The sequence below is a fragment of the Acipenser ruthenus genome, chromosome 5 (assembly GCF_902713425.1).
Source record: "Acipenser ruthenus chromosome 5, fAciRut3.2 maternal haplotype, whole genome shotgun sequence".
Taxonomy (NCBI): domain Eukaryota; kingdom Metazoa; phylum Chordata; class Actinopteri; order Acipenseriformes; family Acipenseridae; genus Acipenser; species Acipenser ruthenus.
The window spans coordinates 71,060,291-71,082,451 of NC_081193.1; the positions used below are offsets into that span (position 1 = coordinate 71,060,291).

At 35.7% G+C, this 22,161-nt stretch overlaps 1 protein-coding gene across 12 annotated transcripts in view; it reads right to left on the reverse strand.

The window, feature by feature from the left end:
* The window catches only part of LOC117402982 (EH domain-binding protein 1-like), a 157,118-nt gene that overhangs the window by 6,542 nt on the left and 128,415 nt on the right, over positions 1 to 22,161 (reverse strand). For all 12 annotated transcript variants that reach the window (XM_034004751.3, XM_034004754.3, XM_034004748.3 and 9 more), the window contains one exon: positions 495 to 594. In XM_034004751.3, coding sequence (XP_033860642.3) covers positions 495 to 594 — 100 coding nt within the window. The remainder of the gene's footprint in view (positions 1 to 494; positions 595 to 22,161) is intronic.

A 22,161-nucleotide genomic window follows, 5' to 3' on the forward strand; every position in this document is an offset into this window, starting at 1 on the left:
TCTACTTCAAAATACTGATACACAACCCTAAAATCGCTGGTCAAAAAAATAAAATAAAATAAAAAAAGAAGTAGTTAACTTGGACTTTTCATTTTGATTTCATTTTTCTTCTTTGATATGCGCTACAACTGTATCCATTCTGCTGTAACATAATCTGGCCTCCTGTGTCATTTGTATGACAGACAGAATGAAAAGATACATCATCAATCAGGACTTTTGAATTGTTTAAGGCTGTGCCAAGAGAATATATATATATATATATATATATATATATATATATATATATATATATATATATATATATATATATATATATATATTTTTTTTTTTTTTTTCAATTGAAAACTGTATTGCTAACTATATGCTAAGGGATTAAATATTTTTATCCAAGGAAACTTTTATACTATTTGAAGCAGAACTCCTACTTATGAAATAATTGAAAATATGCTTTGCCACACCATTTCAAAAACAAGACAAAGGAAGTCACTACTCACAGGAGAGAAAGCTGATTCTGTCTTCGGATCAAAGCGTTTTTTTTGTTGACCAACATGAACCATTCCTGCATCATGGCATCTTCCTCCTCTTTATTGTTGCCTGAAAACACAACAAAACAACACAATTAAAAAATAAAAAGCAAAGAAATTAAAACAAAAAGCTTACCATTAGGAAAAATGAATATTGAAAACCATCAAGAATGGGGACAACATAAGTTAGTGTGAGGAATAACAATAATATAAACACACAAGTACGTGTTGCTAACACAAATGTACACAAAATGATGTTGAGCTGACAATAATATTATACCGCGTGTAATATTAATTAAAAACAAAACATACATATATATGCATTCTTTACATTTCAAAGAGGTCAATTATTCTTTCTGTAAAATTATGCTCCCTTATTAGTGTTGTATTTTTGTGAGAAACTGAATACATTATTTTATATAACGCTTTTGTTTAAACATCCCAATAGGGACGCAACTTAGGAACACTGCCAGATGTGTTTCTATGGCCAAATATTATATACTTAACAGGCATTCTCAATGTCAGTAGAAAACACCTAAAGATATAAGCTTAGGATTACTGTATTTGTACAAGCAGGCACACAATTTTAAAACACAGCTAGTCTTTCTGTATCATTCAGCATCACTGTAACAACACCATTTCAATACCCTTAAACTTTAATAGGATACATATCATATTAACACTTAATAAATGTATTATATTTAATCTTAAATGCTAACATTGCCATCACAAGTAATCAGCAGACAGTATTAAAAGTACTTCTGTAACACTAATTAATTTAAAAAGGGCCCTTTAAGCCTGTGTAATCATCTTAAATATTCCACAGTGCTTAATGTCCTATTTAACAATGGCTTGTGAGCACTGGGATACAGATGCTAAAATCTACAGTAATCAGTAAAAGTCACAGGGAAAAAAAAAAAAAAAAAAACACAACCAAAATAGAGATGTTTTTGTTATTGTCTTTCACAACAGAATTTTACTACAGTAACCAGACCAAATTTATTTCAGTAGGAGAGTAAAAGTACTGCAGGTGTGTGGAATTCATATTGCCCAACGCCCGAGACAACAAGATTTGTCTGAGGGACAACAAGTTTTACCTTGCTACTTTGCCCGTTGGACAAATATTTTAAAAATCTGTTCTCGCTACATTAGTTCAATTGCTAGAAAAACACTCCAGGTAGATTTCTAGAGAGCAACACAAATTTCTGAAAATATTTAAAAACGTGTACCTCTAAACCTCAAACCAAAACTATATACTCACATATACACATCCCTTTAAAATTCGCAATCCCTCAGTCACACGTAGAGTAACAAACATACTTAAATGAATGCAATGATATTATTACTAATTTGTATTGCTTTTGTCTACAGTAGGAGCCCAGTAAAGTTTGTCTGCCAGCTCTAGGAAGGAAATTTAACACAATATAACGCGCATATCCGACCCTATATAAATTTGACTTCAGTGACGGTTGAACGAATGTGACGCATACCTGACTATTTCATTTTGGCCCGTCCCAACCATTGTCGGTTTTTTCAGGGAACACAAAAAAGATACAATGTCAAAAAGTGTATAGTTGAAAGGACTGTGTTTTAAAATAAATAGGCTTCCTTTTAGATGTACTGTAGTTGTTTTCTTCTGGTACAGTACTAAATTTTACTATATTATTTTAATTGAGAACGATATGATTCTGAAAATATCACTTGCCAAAAGAGACGACTGTGGACACGTGGACTGTAATACAGTACACGTAGCAGTATTTAAATTCCCCATTAACAACCCAACAGCAAAATGAAATCAAAATGTTACGTATGACAGAATTGCGTAAAACGTAAAAGGCAATGCAAATTATCAAAAGATTAAAAAAAAAAAAGTTTCCAGAATTAAAACGGTATCCAAAGTCAGTATTCAAAATTGCAGAATGTAGTGCTCAACACTTCCAAATAAAAATGCACAAAAGCAACTAAAGATCACAGATTAAAAAAAAAAAAAAAATGCATCTAAAACTGTTTAATGATTATCTTTTACATTACCGTAACTTGTCTCGTTCGCTTTGTTTTGGCTGCATTTCCGTCATGTGAAATTGGAGGAAGCGCTGTGTAACTGCACAATAGAGACAGACTGATTTGGAATGCGAGAAAAAAAAAAAAAGCTGTCTGACGGATAAACAAGCACATTGTAGAGATGGGCTTTGTATCAGAAAACTGGTGACAGAGTCGGAAATCACGTGTGACTAGTAAGTGCATTAATTTGTTACATATCTATAATGGGAATTGATTTTATTCTTAATAGAAGGGCAATAAAACGCGACTGACATGTATGTGTGTAATGGATATCCGAGTGCTGACTGTGTGTGTGTGCGTGTGTGTAATATTATATATATATATATATATATATATATATATATATATATATATATATATATATATATATATATATATATATATATATATAGACACACACACACACACATACAGTACACTCTCGTTATAACACCCTTCATTATAACAAACCTGGCCTGTGGACCACAAAAAAAGATAATATTGTAATATATGTGAGGTCTGTGAAGTGCAGGAACACTTGAAGTAGGAGGGGCTGTGTTTCACATCAGTCGAACAGCCTATGGGCAAAAGACTGGCTGTTGGTGACTGGCCATGGAGTGGGACGAGGTGGGACTAACTGAGGCTAAAGACCAGTGACAGGGGGAGTGTTTTTTGTTGTTGTGAAGCAGAGAGAGAAGCGAATAAAAACAGACAGAATAGTTCCACCCCTAGTTCCATTCCTTTTAAAAATTAATTAATTTTAGCGGCGTAGGTCGTGGCCCACAGCGACCTGTTAATTGTTAGTTAACAATTGGAAGATTGTCTTTGATCATTTATCAGTGTAATAAATATCAAGTTTTGCCCTGAATCGAATGAAGGCTCATTCTTATTGATTTTTGTTACAATCTACACACACTGTCAACATCCCGGTCTGTCTGTACGCACGGGATGCCACTTCCGCAGTGAAGTCAACTCTTTTGTCTTAATAAGAAGCGTGCGCTGTGTAACTGCCTCCGAAACTAAAATCATTGTATGTTGCAACAAAGCTGGAAAACTATATTGATTGTCTGAAAAAAGGAGTGAAGCAGACACATCTCTGTCGTGAATATAGGTTGTCCAAAAGCTTTTCTTTCATGTCAAACTTTTCATGTTGGGTTGATTTGGAATAAAGATTTGGTGCACTTTGAAATGATTCATGTCAGATTGATTTTGAGTAAAAGTTTAGCGTCAATTCGGGATTTTTGCTTTTTGTACTGCGTTTTAATTCTTTAACAAATTGGATAAAGCAAAGGCAGAATACTGCATACATGAGACAAACGGTTACATGTAATTCTACTTTTATTCACAATATCATCTCATTAACTTACTCCAACAGTTTATCATTCATTTTGTTTGTCCTTTCGCTGTAACAAACCCCTCGATATAAAGAACAAAAGGCTTGAACCCTGACAGGTACTTTATAGCGAGGGTGTACTGTAGTGTAAACACCCCCTCACACAAATCCAACTGCAACCATCGCAGACCAAGTTTATTTTTCCTCTTTTGCATTAAGTTTGATAAGGAATAAATAATGTCAGCATGGTAAACAAGTAAGTAATTATTTGGCTTTTAACGAGCCTTTCTCTTTACTAATTTAAACTGTGTTCTAAGGTTTTTAAGCACTGTAGAAATACATTTCTAAAACTGCATTCTTGAAAAATAAGTAACGTGATTTTGCTGAGCTCCATGAATCTCTGGAATATCATTTATTTGTTTGCACTGAAAACAATAGAACATTGGTCACCTTAATAATTTTCAGTTTACTGAAAACAAAAATGAATGAAAAAAGAATAAATCATATAAGTTATAAATCATACTTCAGAGCTTCTTAATTCAAATCAGAAAGTCGTGTGATTAAATATTCGGTGCTTTGCTTCTAATCTCCACTCGTTCCCGCACACGGCACCACTGTTTGCAAGCAAAGTCAATGAATTCACCTGTCAAATTCAGTGTAAAACTAGGCACTAAAGTCTCAGATCAAAAACTGTCTACTGTCAAACAAGCAGATATCAAACTGATATGACAGAAGGATTGATTGATAGCAAAAAAAAAAAAGAACAGAATAACCATTTAATTTACCAAAATGAAAATAAATGTATTATGGTTGCAGGAAAAACACATTAACAATACACTGTGCAGAGTCAACCTAGAAATCTGTCTGTGTGAACTTCATTTTTTGTGTAAAAGAGAAGATATAAAATACATTATCTGAAGTCAAATGAACTGAAGCACAATCTCGTAAATGCATCACTGTATTACAGACTTAATAAAAGTGCAAATGCAATGAAAGTGAAACATAACATTTCTGTGCAAAGCAAATAGTAAAAATAATACTAATGTACTGTTTAAGAACACATTATAATACAGTTCCGGCAACGTCTAAATCAGATTGGCAGACTTTACCTGAATTGAAGTCAAAGTAGATGCTATAGTCAGAGGTGAAAGTAACTAATTTCTTACCAGTGTCATGCATGCCTAACAACTTCTACTAAGAAAGCATGGAAGCGGCCATTCAAATCTGGTACGTTATGCTGTTTTTGGTCTTTTACATTTTTTTTAATTGAATTTAACATATTTTCCAGTCCTTTACGTAGTTATTAATGTAATTGATCAGATTTTTCCACCATTATGAACATAGTATGCAAATATTTATCATCTTTTTTACTTGTCAACTTTGCGGTGGACTTCTCGTGAATTGTTTTTCTTTTTAGAGAAATTGATTGTCGGTTTCCAGATTAAGTTTGAGGTTTGAGGACTCGACTACAAGTCTGAGATAGCTATAGATATATACACTGCTGTGCAAAAGTCTAGATGTTGCATTTTTCTACTCTGATGCATTATGAGCATCAACAATTTACTCAAAGCCTCCACTAGTGTTTTCTACTATTATAACAACCTTGACTTGCATAAAGAAGGAAAACCATCGAGTGAAATAGCTTGCATCACTTGATTTTCAAGGTGTGGGATCCGAAGCATAATCAACAATAGCAAACACTTTCTGGAATTGGCAGTGTTCATTTCTATCTCTTTCTTGGCCTTTCTAACTTCCTTTTTGACTTGCACTTGCAGTTCCAAGTACTATTTCTGTGTACTTTGTTCTCGGTCCCTTTTAAACGCTCTGTAAAGTGGCTTTTTTCTCTGAATATTTTTTTTACTTGATCTATTAAACCATTTTGTTTTAGATTTTGATTTGTCTACTTTTGGGATGTAATTGTTTTGTGCCTCTAGTACTACATTTTGTAAAAATAGCCATCCTTTTTCTGTGGATGTTTTCTCTATTTTACTCCAGTCTACTTCTGTTAGTCTCTGTTTCATTCCTTCATAGTTTGCCTATTTAAAATTGCACACCTTAGCTTTAGTCGCTACATTTTTGGTTTTAAAAAGCACTTCAAATGAGACCATGTTGTGATCTGAGTTTGCCAATGGTTCTCTGACCTCTGTTTTGGTTATTCTGTCTTCGTTATTAGTTGTTTTTCTAAATTGGTAGGCAATTCAAATGGCACAATATTCCCAAAAAGCCTTTCCAGTTGCTAGGTTACAGTTTGAGGACTCGACTACAAGTCTGAGATAGCTATAGATATATACACTGCTGTGCAAAAGTCTAGATGTTGCATTTTTCTACTCTGATGCATTATGAGCATCAACAATTTACTCAAAGCCTCCACTAGTGTTTTCTACTATTATAACAACCTTGACTTGCATAAAGAAGGAAAACCATTGAGTGAAATAGCTTCCATCACTTGATTTTCAAGGTGTGGGATCCGAAGCATAATCAACAAGTACAGAGAAACATCATCTGTAATTGACAAACCCAGGACTGGAAGACCCAAAAATCTGTCTAACAAGGATGAGCAATACTTGAAGATAATATCCTTAAGGAACAGAAAGACGACAAGTGTTGAATTGACAACAGAACTGGCAGGAGGCACAGGTGTCGTTGTCCATCACATCAACAGTACGAAGGTCACTCTTGAAATCAGGACTTCAAGGGTGTGTTGCAGTAAGACTACCTCTGTTAACAAAGGGGAACAAGACTAAAAGGATAAAATATGCACAAGAACACAGAAATTGGAATATGGAACAATGGTTGGACTGCTGATGGATGGACAACGACATCTGTGCCTTCTGCCAGTTCTGTTGTCAATCATGTGATGCGAGCTATATATATATATATATATATATATATATATATATATATATATATATATATATATATATAAACATACATACAGACGTGCTCAAATTTGTTGGTACCCCTCCACAAAAAACGAAGAATGCACAATTTTCTCTGAAATAACTTGAAACTGACAAAAGTAATTGGCATCCACCATTGTTTATTCCATATTTAATAGAAATCAGACTTTGCTTTTGATTTTTTATTCAACATAATATTGTAAATAAGAAAACAAATGAAAATGGCATGGACAAAAATGATGGGACCGCTAACCTAATATTTTGTTGAACAACCTTTAGAGGCAATCACTGCAATCAAACGTTTTCTGTAGCTCTCAATGAGACTTCTGCACCTGTTAACAGGTAGTTTGGCCCACTCTTCCTGAGCAAACTGCTCCAGCTGTCTCAGGTTTGATGGGTGCCTTCTCCAGACTGCAAGTTTCAGCTCTTTCCATAGATGTTCGATAGGATTCAGATCAGGACTCATAGAAGGCCACTTCAGAATAGTCCAATGTTTTGTTCTTATCCATTCTTGGGTGCTTTTAGCTGTGTGTTTTGGGTCATTATCCTGTTGGAGGACCCATGACCTGCGACTGAGACAGAGCTTTCTGACACTGGGCAGTACGTTTCGCTCCAGAATGCCTTGATAGTCTTGAGATTTCATTGTGCCCTGCACAGATTCAAGGCACCCTGTGCCAGGCGCAGCAAAGCAGCCCCAAAACATAACCGAGCCTCCTCCATGTTTCACTGTAGGTATGGTGTTTTCTTTGAAAGCTCCATTTTTTCGTCTGTGAACATAGAGCTGATGTGACTTGCCAAAAAGCTCCAGTTTTGACTCCTCTGTCCAAAGGACATTCTCCCAGAAGGATTGTGGCTTGTCAATATGCATTTTAGCAAATTCCAGTCTGGCTTTATGTTTTTCTTTCAAAAGTGGAGTCCTCCTGGGTCTTCTTCCATGGAGCCCACTTTCGCTCAAAAAGCGACGGATGGTGCGATCAGAAACTGACGTACCTTCACCTTGGAGTTCAGCTTGTATCTCTTTGGCAGTTATCCTTAGTTCTTTTTCTACCATTCGCACTATCCTTCTGTTCACTCTGGGGTCGATTTTCCTCTTGCGGCAGAGCCCAGGGAGGTTGGCTACAGTTCCATGGACCTTAAACTTCTTAATAATATTTGCAACTGTTGTCACAGGAACATCAAGCTGCTTGGAGATGGTCTTGTAGCCTTTACCTTTATCATGCTTTTCTATTATTTTCTTTCTGATCTCCTCAGACAACTCTCTCCTTTGCTTTCTCTGGTCCATGTTCAATGTGGTGCACACAATGATACCAAACAGCACAGTGACTACTTTTCTCCATTTAAATAGGCTGAATGACTGATTACAAGACTGGAGACATGTGTGATACTAATTAAAGAAACAAATTAGTTTGAAATATCACTATAATCCAATTATTTATTATATTTTCTAAGGGGTACCAACAAATGTGTCCAGGCCATTTTAGAATATCTTTGTAGAATAAGCAATAATTCATCTCTTTTCACAGCTGCTTTGCTTTATTCTATGACATACCAAAGGCATGCAAGTATACATCATAAAATAGCTTTTAATTTCATCACTTTTCAGGAGGAATGAAGCATTATTTCAATGAGCTGTAAGGGTACCAACAAATTTGAGCACGTCTGTATATATATATATATATATATATATATATATATATATATATATATATATATAATGTATATATGTATGTATTAAGGGCAAAACCTGGTGGTCTGGCCAGTCTAGTTTTGCCCGGTCCAATCTAGTTTCGCCAAGGGCTTCTGGGCGAATCCCCAAGTTACCACATTTTTCGGAACTTGCCTGAATCGGGTGAAAAGATCAATGGGCGAAACCCGTTTTTTCAACTTTTTCTGGACTAGCCCAGATGAGTCTAGTTTCATCCAACACTTCAAAATCAATGCCGGCTGAATCTGGTTTACCCATGCCATTAATTTCGGCGAGTCTAGTTTCGTCCAACGCTTTAACATCAATGCTGGACCAATCTAGTTTTGCCTATGCCAATTATTTGGGCGAGTCTAGTTTTGCATTTCTACACTCTCCCCTACCAGCTTCTAAGTGCGTGTCGGGGTACCTGCCTCGCCTCCACTTCTGACAACAATGTATCAACGGCAGTGGTGACTCATGGGTTGAAAAACTGGTGGGGTTCTGTTGATGTCTCTGGCGTGGGTGGTTTAGCTTTTTTGTTGAAGAAAAACTCCAAATATATCTGTCTTTTTGCCATTTTAACAGGGCTACATCAAATTCACTCAGTTTTTAGCACATATTTTCGCTGACTGAAAAAGCGAAAGTCTCACACGAGAACAAATATAATGGTGAAGGGTCTCAGACACTCTCTGGTTATGTTATTAAGGTTTGAAAGTTTGAAATAAACTGCACATATACATATTCTCTACCCACTTACGAAAAACATAAAAAAATATATTTTTATTTTTAAATAATAATCCCTGGCAACAGAGGTGTAGCCAGGATTTTTTTTCGGGAGGGGATGGAAATGGCAACTTTAAGGTGAGTAATCACAGTGACGTTTTATTTTCGAAAAATAAAGAACAATCTTTTTTTAACATTAGATCCAATAACCAAATACACTGTTGTGCAAAATAGTAAAAAAAAAGATTCAGTTTAGAACACTTCTGATTAAAAACAAAAAAAAGCAAAGGACTTGAACTTTTAACATGCGCATCAGATTTCAATTTCACATTATGATAATAAATAAAAATAACTATATATAATTTAATTCGTACTTATGATTGTTGATTTTTGTTAACTAACATTTTGTGTTCAAAGCAAAGCAAACCATTTTATTTAATCTCACAATTCCTGACTAATTTAATTACCGTTTGACTGGCGCAGGACTGCCGGTGGTAGCTGCTAGCTTGTTGTCGTCAGATGGTTCATCTACCATTTAGACAAATTAGGGCGACCAGAACAAATAGCTAATTTTATAATTATTTTTTCCTTTCCCCTATCGCTGTCAGGCCATACTTCACGTCTCTCACTCAGTGTTACGTCACGTTGTGCGTCTGTTTGGACTGTAAAGTGTAAAAGCTGTGTGCATTGTCCAATCAGAAGAGTTCAAGGTTGAACCTCTCATGAATGACAATCACAAACAGAAATTTAAAACACGCACTTATGCAGACAGCAAGCATGTCATTGGTCAGTTGTGAGTGGCGGTTCACGTGTATACCAATTTAAAGCAGTAATGATTGAAATGTATTGAGGCCACCAAAAAATATATATCTTTTCAGCACTTTTTGTTTCCTGTAACACAGTGGCCACTGCCTGGCAGAAATCTGGGGGGGCATGTGACCAGGTGTGCCCCCCCTACGCGTCGCCACTGATCAACGGTGTGCTGGGTTTTCATCGGTGGTGCTGAAAAGGCAGGACACCAGGGTTGGTTTTAATAGCGGTTAAAACCACTCTTTTTATTAGCTCTCTCTCCCAAAAAGTCCAGTCAAAAAGTCTCGCTCCTCCATATGCGCAGGCAAACTCGCCACATACACACACAAGAGAGAAAGAAACAATAACGCGCAGGCAAACTCGCCACACACACACACACACAAGAGAGAGAGAAATAATGTCAATTGTTCATGTTCAAATCTTCTTTTGTTTCGTCTTCATTAAAAGATAATATTTTTATTTATTTATTTTTTATAAATTTAGTCGTTGCCAATTCATTTTTATTATTTTCTCCCCAATTTGAAATGCCCAATTATTTTTAGGCTCAGCTCACCGCTACCACCCCTGCGCTGACTCGGGAGGGGCGAAGATGAACACACGCTGTCCTCCGAAGTGTGTGCCGTCAGCCGCCCGCTTCTTTACACTCTGCAGACTCACCGTGCAGCCGCCTCAGAGCTACAGCGTCGGAGGACAATGCAGCTCTGGGCAGCTTACAGGAAAGCCCGCAGGCGCCCGGCCAGACCACAGGGGTCGCTGGTGCGCGGTGAGCCAAGGACACCCTGGCCGACCTAACCCTCCCTCCCCCCGGATTACGCTCGGCCAATTGAGCGCCACCCCCTGGGAGCTCCCGTCCACAGTCGGCTGTGGAATAGCCTGGACTCGAACCGGCGACGTCCAGGCTATAGAGCGCATCCTGCACTCTAGCGAGTGCTTTTGCTGGATGCGCCACTCGGGAGCCCCTGATAGTTAATATTTTAAGAGGGTCAATAATGCCCGTTATACTTCACATATTTATTTGTCACTTATGCTTTATTTTTATAATTGTACAGTTTGATTTAATTAGTGTTCATTTATATATATATATATATATATATATATATATATATATATATATATATATATATATATATATATATAAATATAATCAACTAGCACTTTGCAATGGATTTATCACTTTCTAGTAGCTTCTCCACTCAGTCCCCTTGTAATGACTTATTGGGTACCGACTAATTGAATTATTGATAGTTTTACCCACCTGGGAATTTCCCTGTATTTGGCTCCATCCATCTTGCCCTCAATCCTGACCAGTTTCCCAGTCCCTGCCGATGAAAAGCAACCCCATAACATGATGCTGCCACCACCATGCTTCACCGTGGGGATGGTGTTCTCAGGGTGATGAGCAGTGTTGGCTTTGTACCACACATAGCGTTTCGCGCGAAGGCCAAAAAGTTCAATTTTGGTCTCATCAGACCAGAGACCTTCTTCCACATGTTTGCTGTGTCTCCTACATGCCTTTTGGCAAAATCAAAACGGGATTTGATATGGGTTTTTTTCAGCAATGGCTTTCTTCTCGCCACTCTTCCATAAAGCCCAGCTTTGTGGAGCGTCAGGGTTATATTTGTCCCATGGACGGTTTCTCCCATCTCAGCTGTGGATCTCTCCAGCTCCTTCAGAGTTACCTTTGGCCTCTTGGTTGCTTCTCTGACTAATGCCCTCCTTACCTGGTCACTGAGTTTTGGTGGATGGCTTTCTCTAGGCAGAGTCGCGGTTGTGCCATATTCTTTCCATTTTTTAATAATGGATTTAACGGTGCTCCGGGGGATGTTCAAAGTTTGGGATATTTTTTTATAACCCAACCCTGATTGGTGCTTCTCCAGAACTTTATCCCGGACTTGTTTTGATAGCTCCTTGGTCTTCATGATGCTGTTTGTTTAGATATGCTCTCTAACAAACTCTGGGGCCTTCCAGAAACAGGTGTATTTAATCTGAGACCATGTGACACTTTAATTGCACACAGGTGGACTCCATTCAACTTATGATGTGACTTCTGAAGGCAATTGGTTGCACCAGAGCTTATTCAGGGGTGTCACAGCAAAGGGGGTGAATACTTATGCAATCAAGACTTTTCAGTTTTTTATTTGTAAATAATTTTGAAAAATTTGTAGATTTTTTTCCCCACCTCGACATTATGGACTATTTTGTGTAGATCAGTGACAGAAAATATATATGAGAGAGAGAGAGAGAGAGAGAGCGAGAGAGAGAGATATAGAGATATATACACACACACACACATACATACATACATACAGTTGTCCCGCGTTATACCGCCCCCCTTTATAACGCCACCCTCACATACCGCCAGCTCTTCTCTCTAAACGAATGTCACCAATATAAAAAAAGTGCTATTTGTACCCGTTATGTCGCAACCCCGCTGTCTGCCACCTGCCAACTTCCCAAGCCAAGCAAACGTAAATATAAGCATTGTAGTTTCCATCATTGTAGCGCCAGCGAAATAATCATGACCAATTAAAACAACAAAGTTATGTAGTTAAGTTAAGTATGGCAGAGGTTTTTTTGTTTACGTGCAAGTGTTGCACAAATGAAGGCTCACTTAAACTAAAGCATCAGTTTTGTAAACAGCAGAATAGTGTTTTTTATTTTACTTTTTAGTTTAAAAAAACTACATATGTACATATTCAACGTTTTTTGTTTTTTTTAACTGCTTAAAAAAGAATGCTGTTGAGCTTAAATTGCTTTGTGAAATAACTAGATGGCAGCGTTCAATGGGGGATAGTATTCAGCAGGCTTACAGTCATGCACAAACACTAAAGTTCAAATGACAGTACAGTAAAAAAAAAAAAAAGTTAAAACATCACTCGTAGACCTACTGTTGTGTTAAGAACTAGTTATGTAGTTTAAAAAAAAAAGATTAATGTTTTATTAAAATGGCCTGGAGATACTGTATTTGTATAACTAAAAAAATGAAACTTTTGAATTTATATATATATATATATATATATAGACCGTTGCCGAAATCGGGCAGTTGCCCAGCAACTGCCAGAAATGATAGCGAAAAATAATCCATGTTTCAATGTTTTGCATCTCATGAATCAGACACTTTTTAAATAAGTTACATATTTACGTACTGTCATTATTCAAACTTTTAAAAAACAGTCAGAGATTCTGAGTAATTAGAGTACCTTTGTGCCATGTCTGTAAAAGAACGCATTTACCGTAGATATTATAATAACCATTATAGACTTAAATGCATTTAAATGATGCAAACAATTGTGTCGTTAGTGCATTTTAGCTATCTTTTTTTTTTGACAGAGGTGTGGAAAAAAATAGCCTAGGATTTACCAGTTTATTTTCTGTGTGAGATAAAAGTGTGCTGCATAATAACAGATGACATTTAAATAAATTATTAGGAAATAACTAGTTTTAACCATGGCTCAGTCTTTTCAATTTTGGGTTCAGGAAGAAAAGCCAGGGTAAAAGAAAAAAACAATGAAAGGCAGCTGTGTAAACCTACTTTTATCTTAATTTCATGAAGCAAAAATGGTTATTAAATCACTAATTGATTGAGTTCACTGATAAATAAAATAAAAATCCTACAAGTTACATTCTACTTTTTTTCTGTGTGTTTTGTGCGATAGGGGAGGAGTAAAGTAGATGTTTCTAGCATTTTGTCTCTTGGAAAATATAAAAAAAAAAAATAAATAAATTGCTACACCCCAAAAAAATGGTCCAAACAAACATTCATATAAGACACTGAAATAAAACCATACCGTTAACAATATACTAAGAGGATTACAAAAAATATTACTATCTAGTTTCATAATATTACTGATGCCAAGAAATTAAGGTTAGGCAACTGGTGTAAAACAAAAAATAAAAAAAAATAATAATAAATTATGGTTACAAATAAGTATTGTAGCTTGCAACCCAATGCCTGTACAATTTTAGTTTACATAGGTCTCAAATGTACAAAAACATAGTTCAAGTCAGTTATATCCTAGATAAAAGGTAAATAATCATAATTATATTTTGACTATGAACACTACGCATGCGATAATTGCAGCAATTACAAAATAACGTACTTTTAACAGATTGTACTAACGAATTCACAATGCCAAATAAGTGATTTTTCCAGCTCCTTTACCTTTTTTGTTTTTAAATATTGCAGCAATTCACTTTCAGACCGTGCGATAGCTCGCTGCTGATCATGTGAGGCGGATACGAAAAACACAAATCCCTGGGCTGTGACAAAAGAGAAGCGAGCAAGCTAGAAAACATGAGAAAGAGGCTTGTCATTCAGAAAAAAAAGCCGATTGTTCAGTAGGAAAACCCGTTTTAAATCAGGGAAGTGACATATGCTTGTAATTTTAATAATAACGGGATCAGCTTGGGATTACGGTAGTTAAGTTTAAAGCAAGACATGTTGGACTATAAACCGTGTGCTCTAATAGAACAAATTCATGTTGCCCCTGATTCTAACCAGCAATTTTGTTTCTTATGTTGTGGCCTAAACCAAAACACACCAGCTCCAATGCCAAACAACTTTGCATGCACCACATTTTGAAAGAAAGCCCCTATAATCACCACCAGAATGTAAACCCAAAGAATGGGCGATCACACTGTCTCCCAGTTTTGAATTTGAAGAGCTGCAGCAAGGGAAGGAAACGTTTTAAATAGCCTGCAGGCCAGGCAAGCACACTAGTATGTAAGCAAGCCTCAATGGCCCACAACAAGATTAAGATAGCGATCTCGGCCACTGCTGCATTCAAAAGAAGATACAAATAATGGACAAAAATCTACTGTATATTTGTGGTGGAAGGATGTTTTTTCTTCTTAAAATGCAGGTTTATCATAAAAGTGCATCTAACACCCATTCTGTGATAGATTTTGTTGAAATTGTATTTTTTGTATTTATATTTCCGTGTAATTGAAAAAGTTAAATAATAAAATTGAGTACACTGGCAATATATTTATTTATTCTGTACCACAGTTATATTCTTCCATATTTTGGAGTATTTTTAAATGTACATTAGCTTCACATCACCTTCATTTGTTTAGTGTTTATTAATGCTATATTTAGAAATAAACTAAGCTAGATATCTCAGTTGACAAATATTTCTTTCAACCTTTTCAGTCAAGTACAATTCTCAGTTTTTGATAATTTTATTTATTTATTTATTTTTAAACAGCACACTTTTAAATGACACTAATAGCAAAGGACAGTTACAAATTAATTGTGATTTTCTGGTGAAGACCAGGGTTTCTTTACTCAAAAACAAACCAAAGAAATATTAAACCCTGTGATCACATCAAGCTTTCTCAATTTCTTATCCAACCATTTGCTGTTTAATCCAATACCAGTAATCCAATTTGCACACAAGACTTTAAGGGGCAGAATGCATCCCATGCTTAGCCACTTTTGAACATGCTATATATTTTCAGAATAACGCTGCATGCTTCATTTTAGCTCAACTTTTCATTGCTCTAATGTCTTGAGGAAAAAAGAACAAGATGAACATTGTTCCTGCTGATTAACTAAGAGCTCATTAAAGAGCTGTCAGTGCCATACTTTGAATATGCATGAAGCATATAATCAGATCTAGTACCGTCACTAGAGGAGAATACGGTAAGTACAAAGGATTGATTTAATTACTTAGAGTGGGCTGTGGTGTGGAGCAGTTACGTTAGCAAGGAAGAAAAGCGGGCTGCATTCTAGTCTGTTAGAAAAGGTAGTTTAGCTTCTGTTACAATACCTAAGCTTAGGATAAAGCACTCTGTATTGTTGTTTAAGGGCAGTCACTGGTCTAAAATGGTTGCAACACATTTTTCTATTGTTTAACTTAACCTGGTCAACCACTAGCTCAATCACATGTAACTTCATAGCGTTGCATCAAAATAACTAAGTTCTATTGTCCTTGGGTTAAGAGAGACAGTTTGTTTTCCCAAAACTGAAGCACAAACTGAAATACTACAAAACCAGTGTCAAATAACAACTTATCAATAACTTGGTATTTTAAATTGCTGAATATTGATACAAAGCAAGTAATTAAATCTGTCCAATAGATGAGTTCAAGGACTCATGTTCTTTATGTTCTTTTTGTTCTAATTAATACAAAATGTCGGTTTAAAAATATGGAAAAGTACATGATTCAATTTGGCTTGCATGTTTTTCAGTATAAAATTATTATGGACACAAGTCTATTTAGAGTTTTTTTTTTTTCATAATTTCATGTATTTATTTTTTCCTATTCAGAAGGTTTTGTTTGAGTGGCAGGTTAAAACGGAATTAAATACACATTTCTTCAAGTATTTCTTGACATTGGCAAACAAAAAAAGGATTTCCAAGGGGCTCCCTAAATGGGTGCAGGATGGCTATACATACAAAGTTATCACAGATCCTTTCATGTAATTGTCTGAATGTGTATTTTCTGAGAACACATCGTTATAACCCGAGAAGATAACTCTCGCCAACACATTTCTACAGCTCTTCCACGCAATACACAAATACCCTTCAGTAAACACTATTCTCCCCAGAAGTAAGCGAAAACCAGTGACTAAAGCAAACAAGACTCTGATAACAGAAATGTTCATTTCTTTACACCCTGCTTGCCTCTATGCCCGCAGTTTTATTTATTTCAGCACCACATACACTACAGGAAATTCTAATGAAAAATAACTAACTGCAAATGTTTTTTTGCATTGAAAAATTGGTTATTTGGTTTTCTAGAGACACCATTAAAAGAAATGTGCCATCTTTGACCCCCCCCCCCCCCCCAAATAAAAAAAGATGCTATAAATCACTGTATCTCAAGTTTAAATTTAAAAGTCAAATTGATCCGTTTAGAGAAGACTCTAATAAACATCCACGGAAAACTCAATAGCATGAATTCAACAGCTGCATGAGGTTTCTCAAGTCATGAGGCACATATATTTCCTCTTTATGGAGGATATTAAACAATTTAAGCCTGCTTAATTACATCGTACACTAACTTGCTGCAGCTTCATTCTAAAATCATAGTTAGAAAAAAGCTCTCAACAGAAAATGGGTGAATGGTTGTCTTTTTTATTATTTCTTTTTGCTGTTTAACAAAAGGTAAAACCTATTACAGCTTGGTTTTCTGTGATGAGCATAGAGGCAAAATCAAGGACCTTGTGAAAAGCAGAACACTTCAAGTAATTAATACAGCAAGAGGGGCAGATGAGAGATCAACGACAAAATCACCTGGTAAAGCAGTGAAAGGTGTTGCATGAAAAGGCTTTTACCATACATACAAAACAATACAATATAGAGAAACCAGTATTTTAGCACTTGTCCTCAACAGGCACTTCAAACCTTGCAACGATGAGAACAGAAACCTATCCTAGCCAATAATCTTGTAACAAAAGCTAAAAGACATCATCCTATTAACTAGTGATCTCAACTGCTAATGCCGAGTACTCCCTGGTGCTTTTTATTCAGAATGTTGTTATTAAAGGAGCACTAAACATTCACTGGAAACAGACCACATTTACCTTTTATCAGTGTCTCTCGTTGGACAACTACGAGCGGGACCGAAGGCGTCATTGATATTATGGAGTGGAAAGTAATCAGACATTTTTCTCATATTTCCCTTGTCACACTAAATTTACTTTTTGTAAAAATGTTACCCTGTTAAAAGTTCATATCCAACCCCCTGTTGCACTCTTTTTAGTTGAGAATATTCAATGAGCGAGCCAACTGAAAAGCACCAAGTCCCAACACAAAAACTGTTCGAAATTCTCATTTAGTTGTCTTTATTTTGCTAGCGCCATGTGGTCCTTGAAGATGTAGAAAACACGGGAAACTGAGTAAAGATCAGAGCCGGCTCATTAGCATTCTGACAAAATTGGAGTGCCAGCGATGTATAGTTTGCCTACTTTGCCATTTTCTGAAAGCTGCCGGTGGTAAGCTCTCTATTTCATTGTGCCTTTGGCTTTTCAGCGCAGCAGGGTATTTGCTAGCTCCAGGTTGCACAGAGAATTATGGGAAAAATGTTCCTGTATATTTAGACTGTGATACAACTTCTCAATGCTGGATCAATTTTTGTCTTTTTATATATATATATATTATATATATATATATATATATATATATATATATATATATATATATATATATATATATATATATATATATACACACACACACACACACACACACACACACACACACACACACACACACACACACACACAGAGCGAGCATCTTCAATTTTTGCTTTTTTTGCAGTAAGTTTTAAAGCTAGTTTTAAATAGATTGAGCTCAATATGGTTTAAAATAAATAAAAAAAAATAACTAAAAGGGTAAGAATTCCTGGCTGGCACCCAATTGGCATTGGGAACCAGTAAGAAAAATGTGACCAACAGATAGAAAAGATACATAGGATTTTGTTTATGTATTGAGAGTACATAAATAATTACTTGTCAAAGGAAGACCTGGGTTAAGATAACAGTTAATATTTGGACCATTCAATTTTGTTATTAGATTTTTTAAATAAAAGAAAATGACACATATTTACATATTTTTTCTTTGATGAACCAGAAAAAGGCTACATTTATCTAGCATCAACCTTTCCAAGTAGCAGTGAAATGTATAAAGGTCTCGCTGGATGGATTTATCTGCTAAATCCTTGTTGTTGGCCTCCTATCTTGGATGATGACCCGAAAGAATGTCAACAGCTCATTTCCCAGAGAGCTGGAAGGAGTCACCATGCAACTCATAATCTGCTCCTTCTCAAAAGCACTGTTTCAAACATTACATTTCACAAGCTGTTTAATGACATTTTTCCTATCATCTCCCCTATCCTGATGATACTGTGCACGTGTCTTCTGGACCAAACACATTTTTTTTTTTTTTAAACAGGATGTCTGCAAAGACCCCTTTCAGTACACATAAAATGGGAATGCTTTTTTAGATAATCTAGTTTACCCAAGATCTTGTTAGGGAGGGGAAAATAAATACACACCGTAAAGGCAAAGTGCACATCAACGGTGATTACATTTACCACATACATATAAACAGCAAGTGAACGAATCAGTAATTTCCCTTCACAATTAAAATATGAACGAAATATAATTGGAAATGACCTATAACATTGAGACCACACTTGAGCTGCATCTCACAAATAAAAATGTAGTCGAGTGCAAATGCAAACTCCTCCATTAGGTTTAGCAATTTTTTACTTTAATTGCTGCTTTCTACAAAGTAACCAACCATATGGAAGGGTTATGCCCTTTTAAACACTACAATTCAGGACTTTTCCAGTTACTGCTTTAACAGAATCTTTTTTTTTTATTTTATTTTTTTTAATTAGAATCTGAAAATGGCTGGTTGATTTACAGTCAGGATAGATGCTAAATATTTATACAGTGATTCAATTCAAAACGTAACAAATATGACCTGACATTACATTTAAAAGGCAACCCATGGATCAAAATAATTCACAGATGCCTTTCCATATTTTTCCAGTTTTTAGCTGTGGAAAGTGCTTGCATTCTACTTATGTTTGGCTTTTAGGACTTTAGGACCAGATGTTTCAGAAATGACCAACAATTGGGGGTTAGAATAAATGAATGAGTGATTTCTGGGCTTTGATGGAATTAAGTGCACTCCTTTTCTCAATGTGCCATGTGAATGTTCTCCCGTTAAACTGGCTTTTTTTTTTTTTTTTTTTGACAAGTGAGGCCACCCAGCAGAAAACAACTGATGCAAAACCCAGGAGTAATCCCCCTGTTTAGCTCAGCACCATGGTTAGTCTTAACAGTGCCTCTATTATCTGATGGATTTAGACAAACTTTCATTTATTTGTTGGCCCCAGTTTTCAACTTTGTTGCCTCAGTTTAAGAACCCAAGCCCCATTCCAATGTAAATAGATTTGCATACAGTTATAATGCATCATGATAGGACTCTGATTAGACACCGCTGGGTTGCTGCTGCATGTTGAGCTGCTTTATATATATTATATATATATATATATATATATATATATATAGCATCATTTTTAATTCAAGCTGTAAAAACACACCTTCACCTAAACTGTTAAGCCTTAACACATAACCCCAACACAACTTTTTTTTTTTTTTTTTTTTGACCACATGCACAGTGACATTTATTTATTCGGATTTACCTCTTCATTAAATCTAATGACTAATGTAAATAATGTAGATGATTCGTTGGATAAACTGTTGTATACAGTGAGTGCTTAGTCTTCATTAATTAGCAATGTTCTGCATTACACAAACATAACACATTTACTGTCCTCAACAACTTTATTACAGTTAAAAGGACCATAAAGAAGTTGCTGTAAGCACTGACTACCTTCGTCAAGAGCCACATGGAAACGAATTAAACTGATCCCAATGCTGATACTTGTTTTCACATTACAGCCCTTTTTATCATGGCTACATAACAATACAGCTACCTGTGTTTCAGCATCTCAAGCAAGGCCGTGATTTTCCATGAACACATATAAAACCTCTAGGGTATGAATCACAGTAATATAGGGAATGCAGGTTTATTTTTTAGTGGGGGAAATTGTGATGTTTGTGCTAATGCACACCTTACAATATATTTAAATGAAACAGAGGGATCTTTATTATAGGTAAGAGTGACTGGCAGAGCCTTGTTTAAACTCGATTTTGAGGGGCATGTTTTCTCGGACGCTTCAAAACGGATCTGGACTGCATTTCATATCCTCCATGTCCGTGTGACAGAGAATTTTTTTGCCCAAGTTTCATGAAAATCCGTGCGGTAGTTTTTAAAAGTTACAGAATCACAAATAAATTAGTTTTGACAAATTAGTCAAAGTTTTTTTTGCACTAAAATAACTTAAAAATGGCTGTGTATTTAAACACCATATCCAGCAGACGGATAGTACTCATTAGAACATAAGAATGTTTATAAACGAGAGGAGGCCATTTGGCCCATCTTGCTCGTTGGGTCGTTAGTAGCTTATTGTTCCCAGAATCTAATCAAGCTGCTTCTTGAAGGATCCCAGGGTGTCAGCTTCAACAACATTACTGGGGAGTTGGTTCCAGACTCCAACAATTCTCTGTGTAAAAAAGTGCCTCCTACTTTCTGTTCTTAATGCCCCTTTATCTAATCTCCATTTGTGACCCCTGGTCCTTGTTTCTTTTTTCAGGTCAAAAAAGTTCCCTGGGTCGACATTGTCAATGCCTTTTAGAATTTTGAAAGATTGATCGCCGCGTAGTCTTCTGTGTTCAATACTGAACAGATTCAATTATTTTAGCCTGTCTGCATATACACTTAACATAAGCATAACATTATCTTGTTTATATTAAGCGATGAAATGCTTGAATCGATTGTATGGAAATGTGCCGTTCTCTCCTAATGATGTCATTTGAATCAAAGTACATTTTTAAACAAGGTATAAAAAATATATTTATGAATATATTCATATTATTACTAATAATCAATCACATAGCTAGCCTAATATAAACGTAACTAAAGTATTCATGTTTTTTTTTTTTTAATGTAATAGCCTAATAATAATAGCTTGTTTTATGTATGAGAAGTCTATGTATATGTGTACAAGGTATCTAAAATGTGGTCCTACTTGGGAATGTTTGTTATAATATAATAGTAGTTATTAAACTACAAACAAAAAAATAAATACCAAAATCGTCCTTTAAGATATAGAGACAGGAGTACAATTTAAATGAAATGATCTACTTTCAATTGCATATAAATATCATGTTTTTAAAATCAGCCTTCCAGTGAAAAAATAATGGATATTAAACAGTGAGCTCTTACCTGACCCATGTTCTGACAAGGCTTTCCAGCACACACTGTTTAACTTGTACAGTAGGTGGGTTCACGTCAGACAACATGGGTAGACACCAGTGGGTTGCTGAGGATTCAAAAGTTCTCTTAAACAGCCCTAATACATATCCTTTGTAAGTTTAGAAGAGTCACTGTCATAAATTGATAAGAAAGATCTATAACGTTCATGGATTGATTGGTTGGAAAATGCTTGTGTAACATATTATTTGTCTCCTTTCAATGGTCTTACTACTACAGAACCCCTAAAGGGACATGGTGTAAATTAAAAAGGGAGGCTCCTATCCCGTGCACATGGCTTACTATCCTCG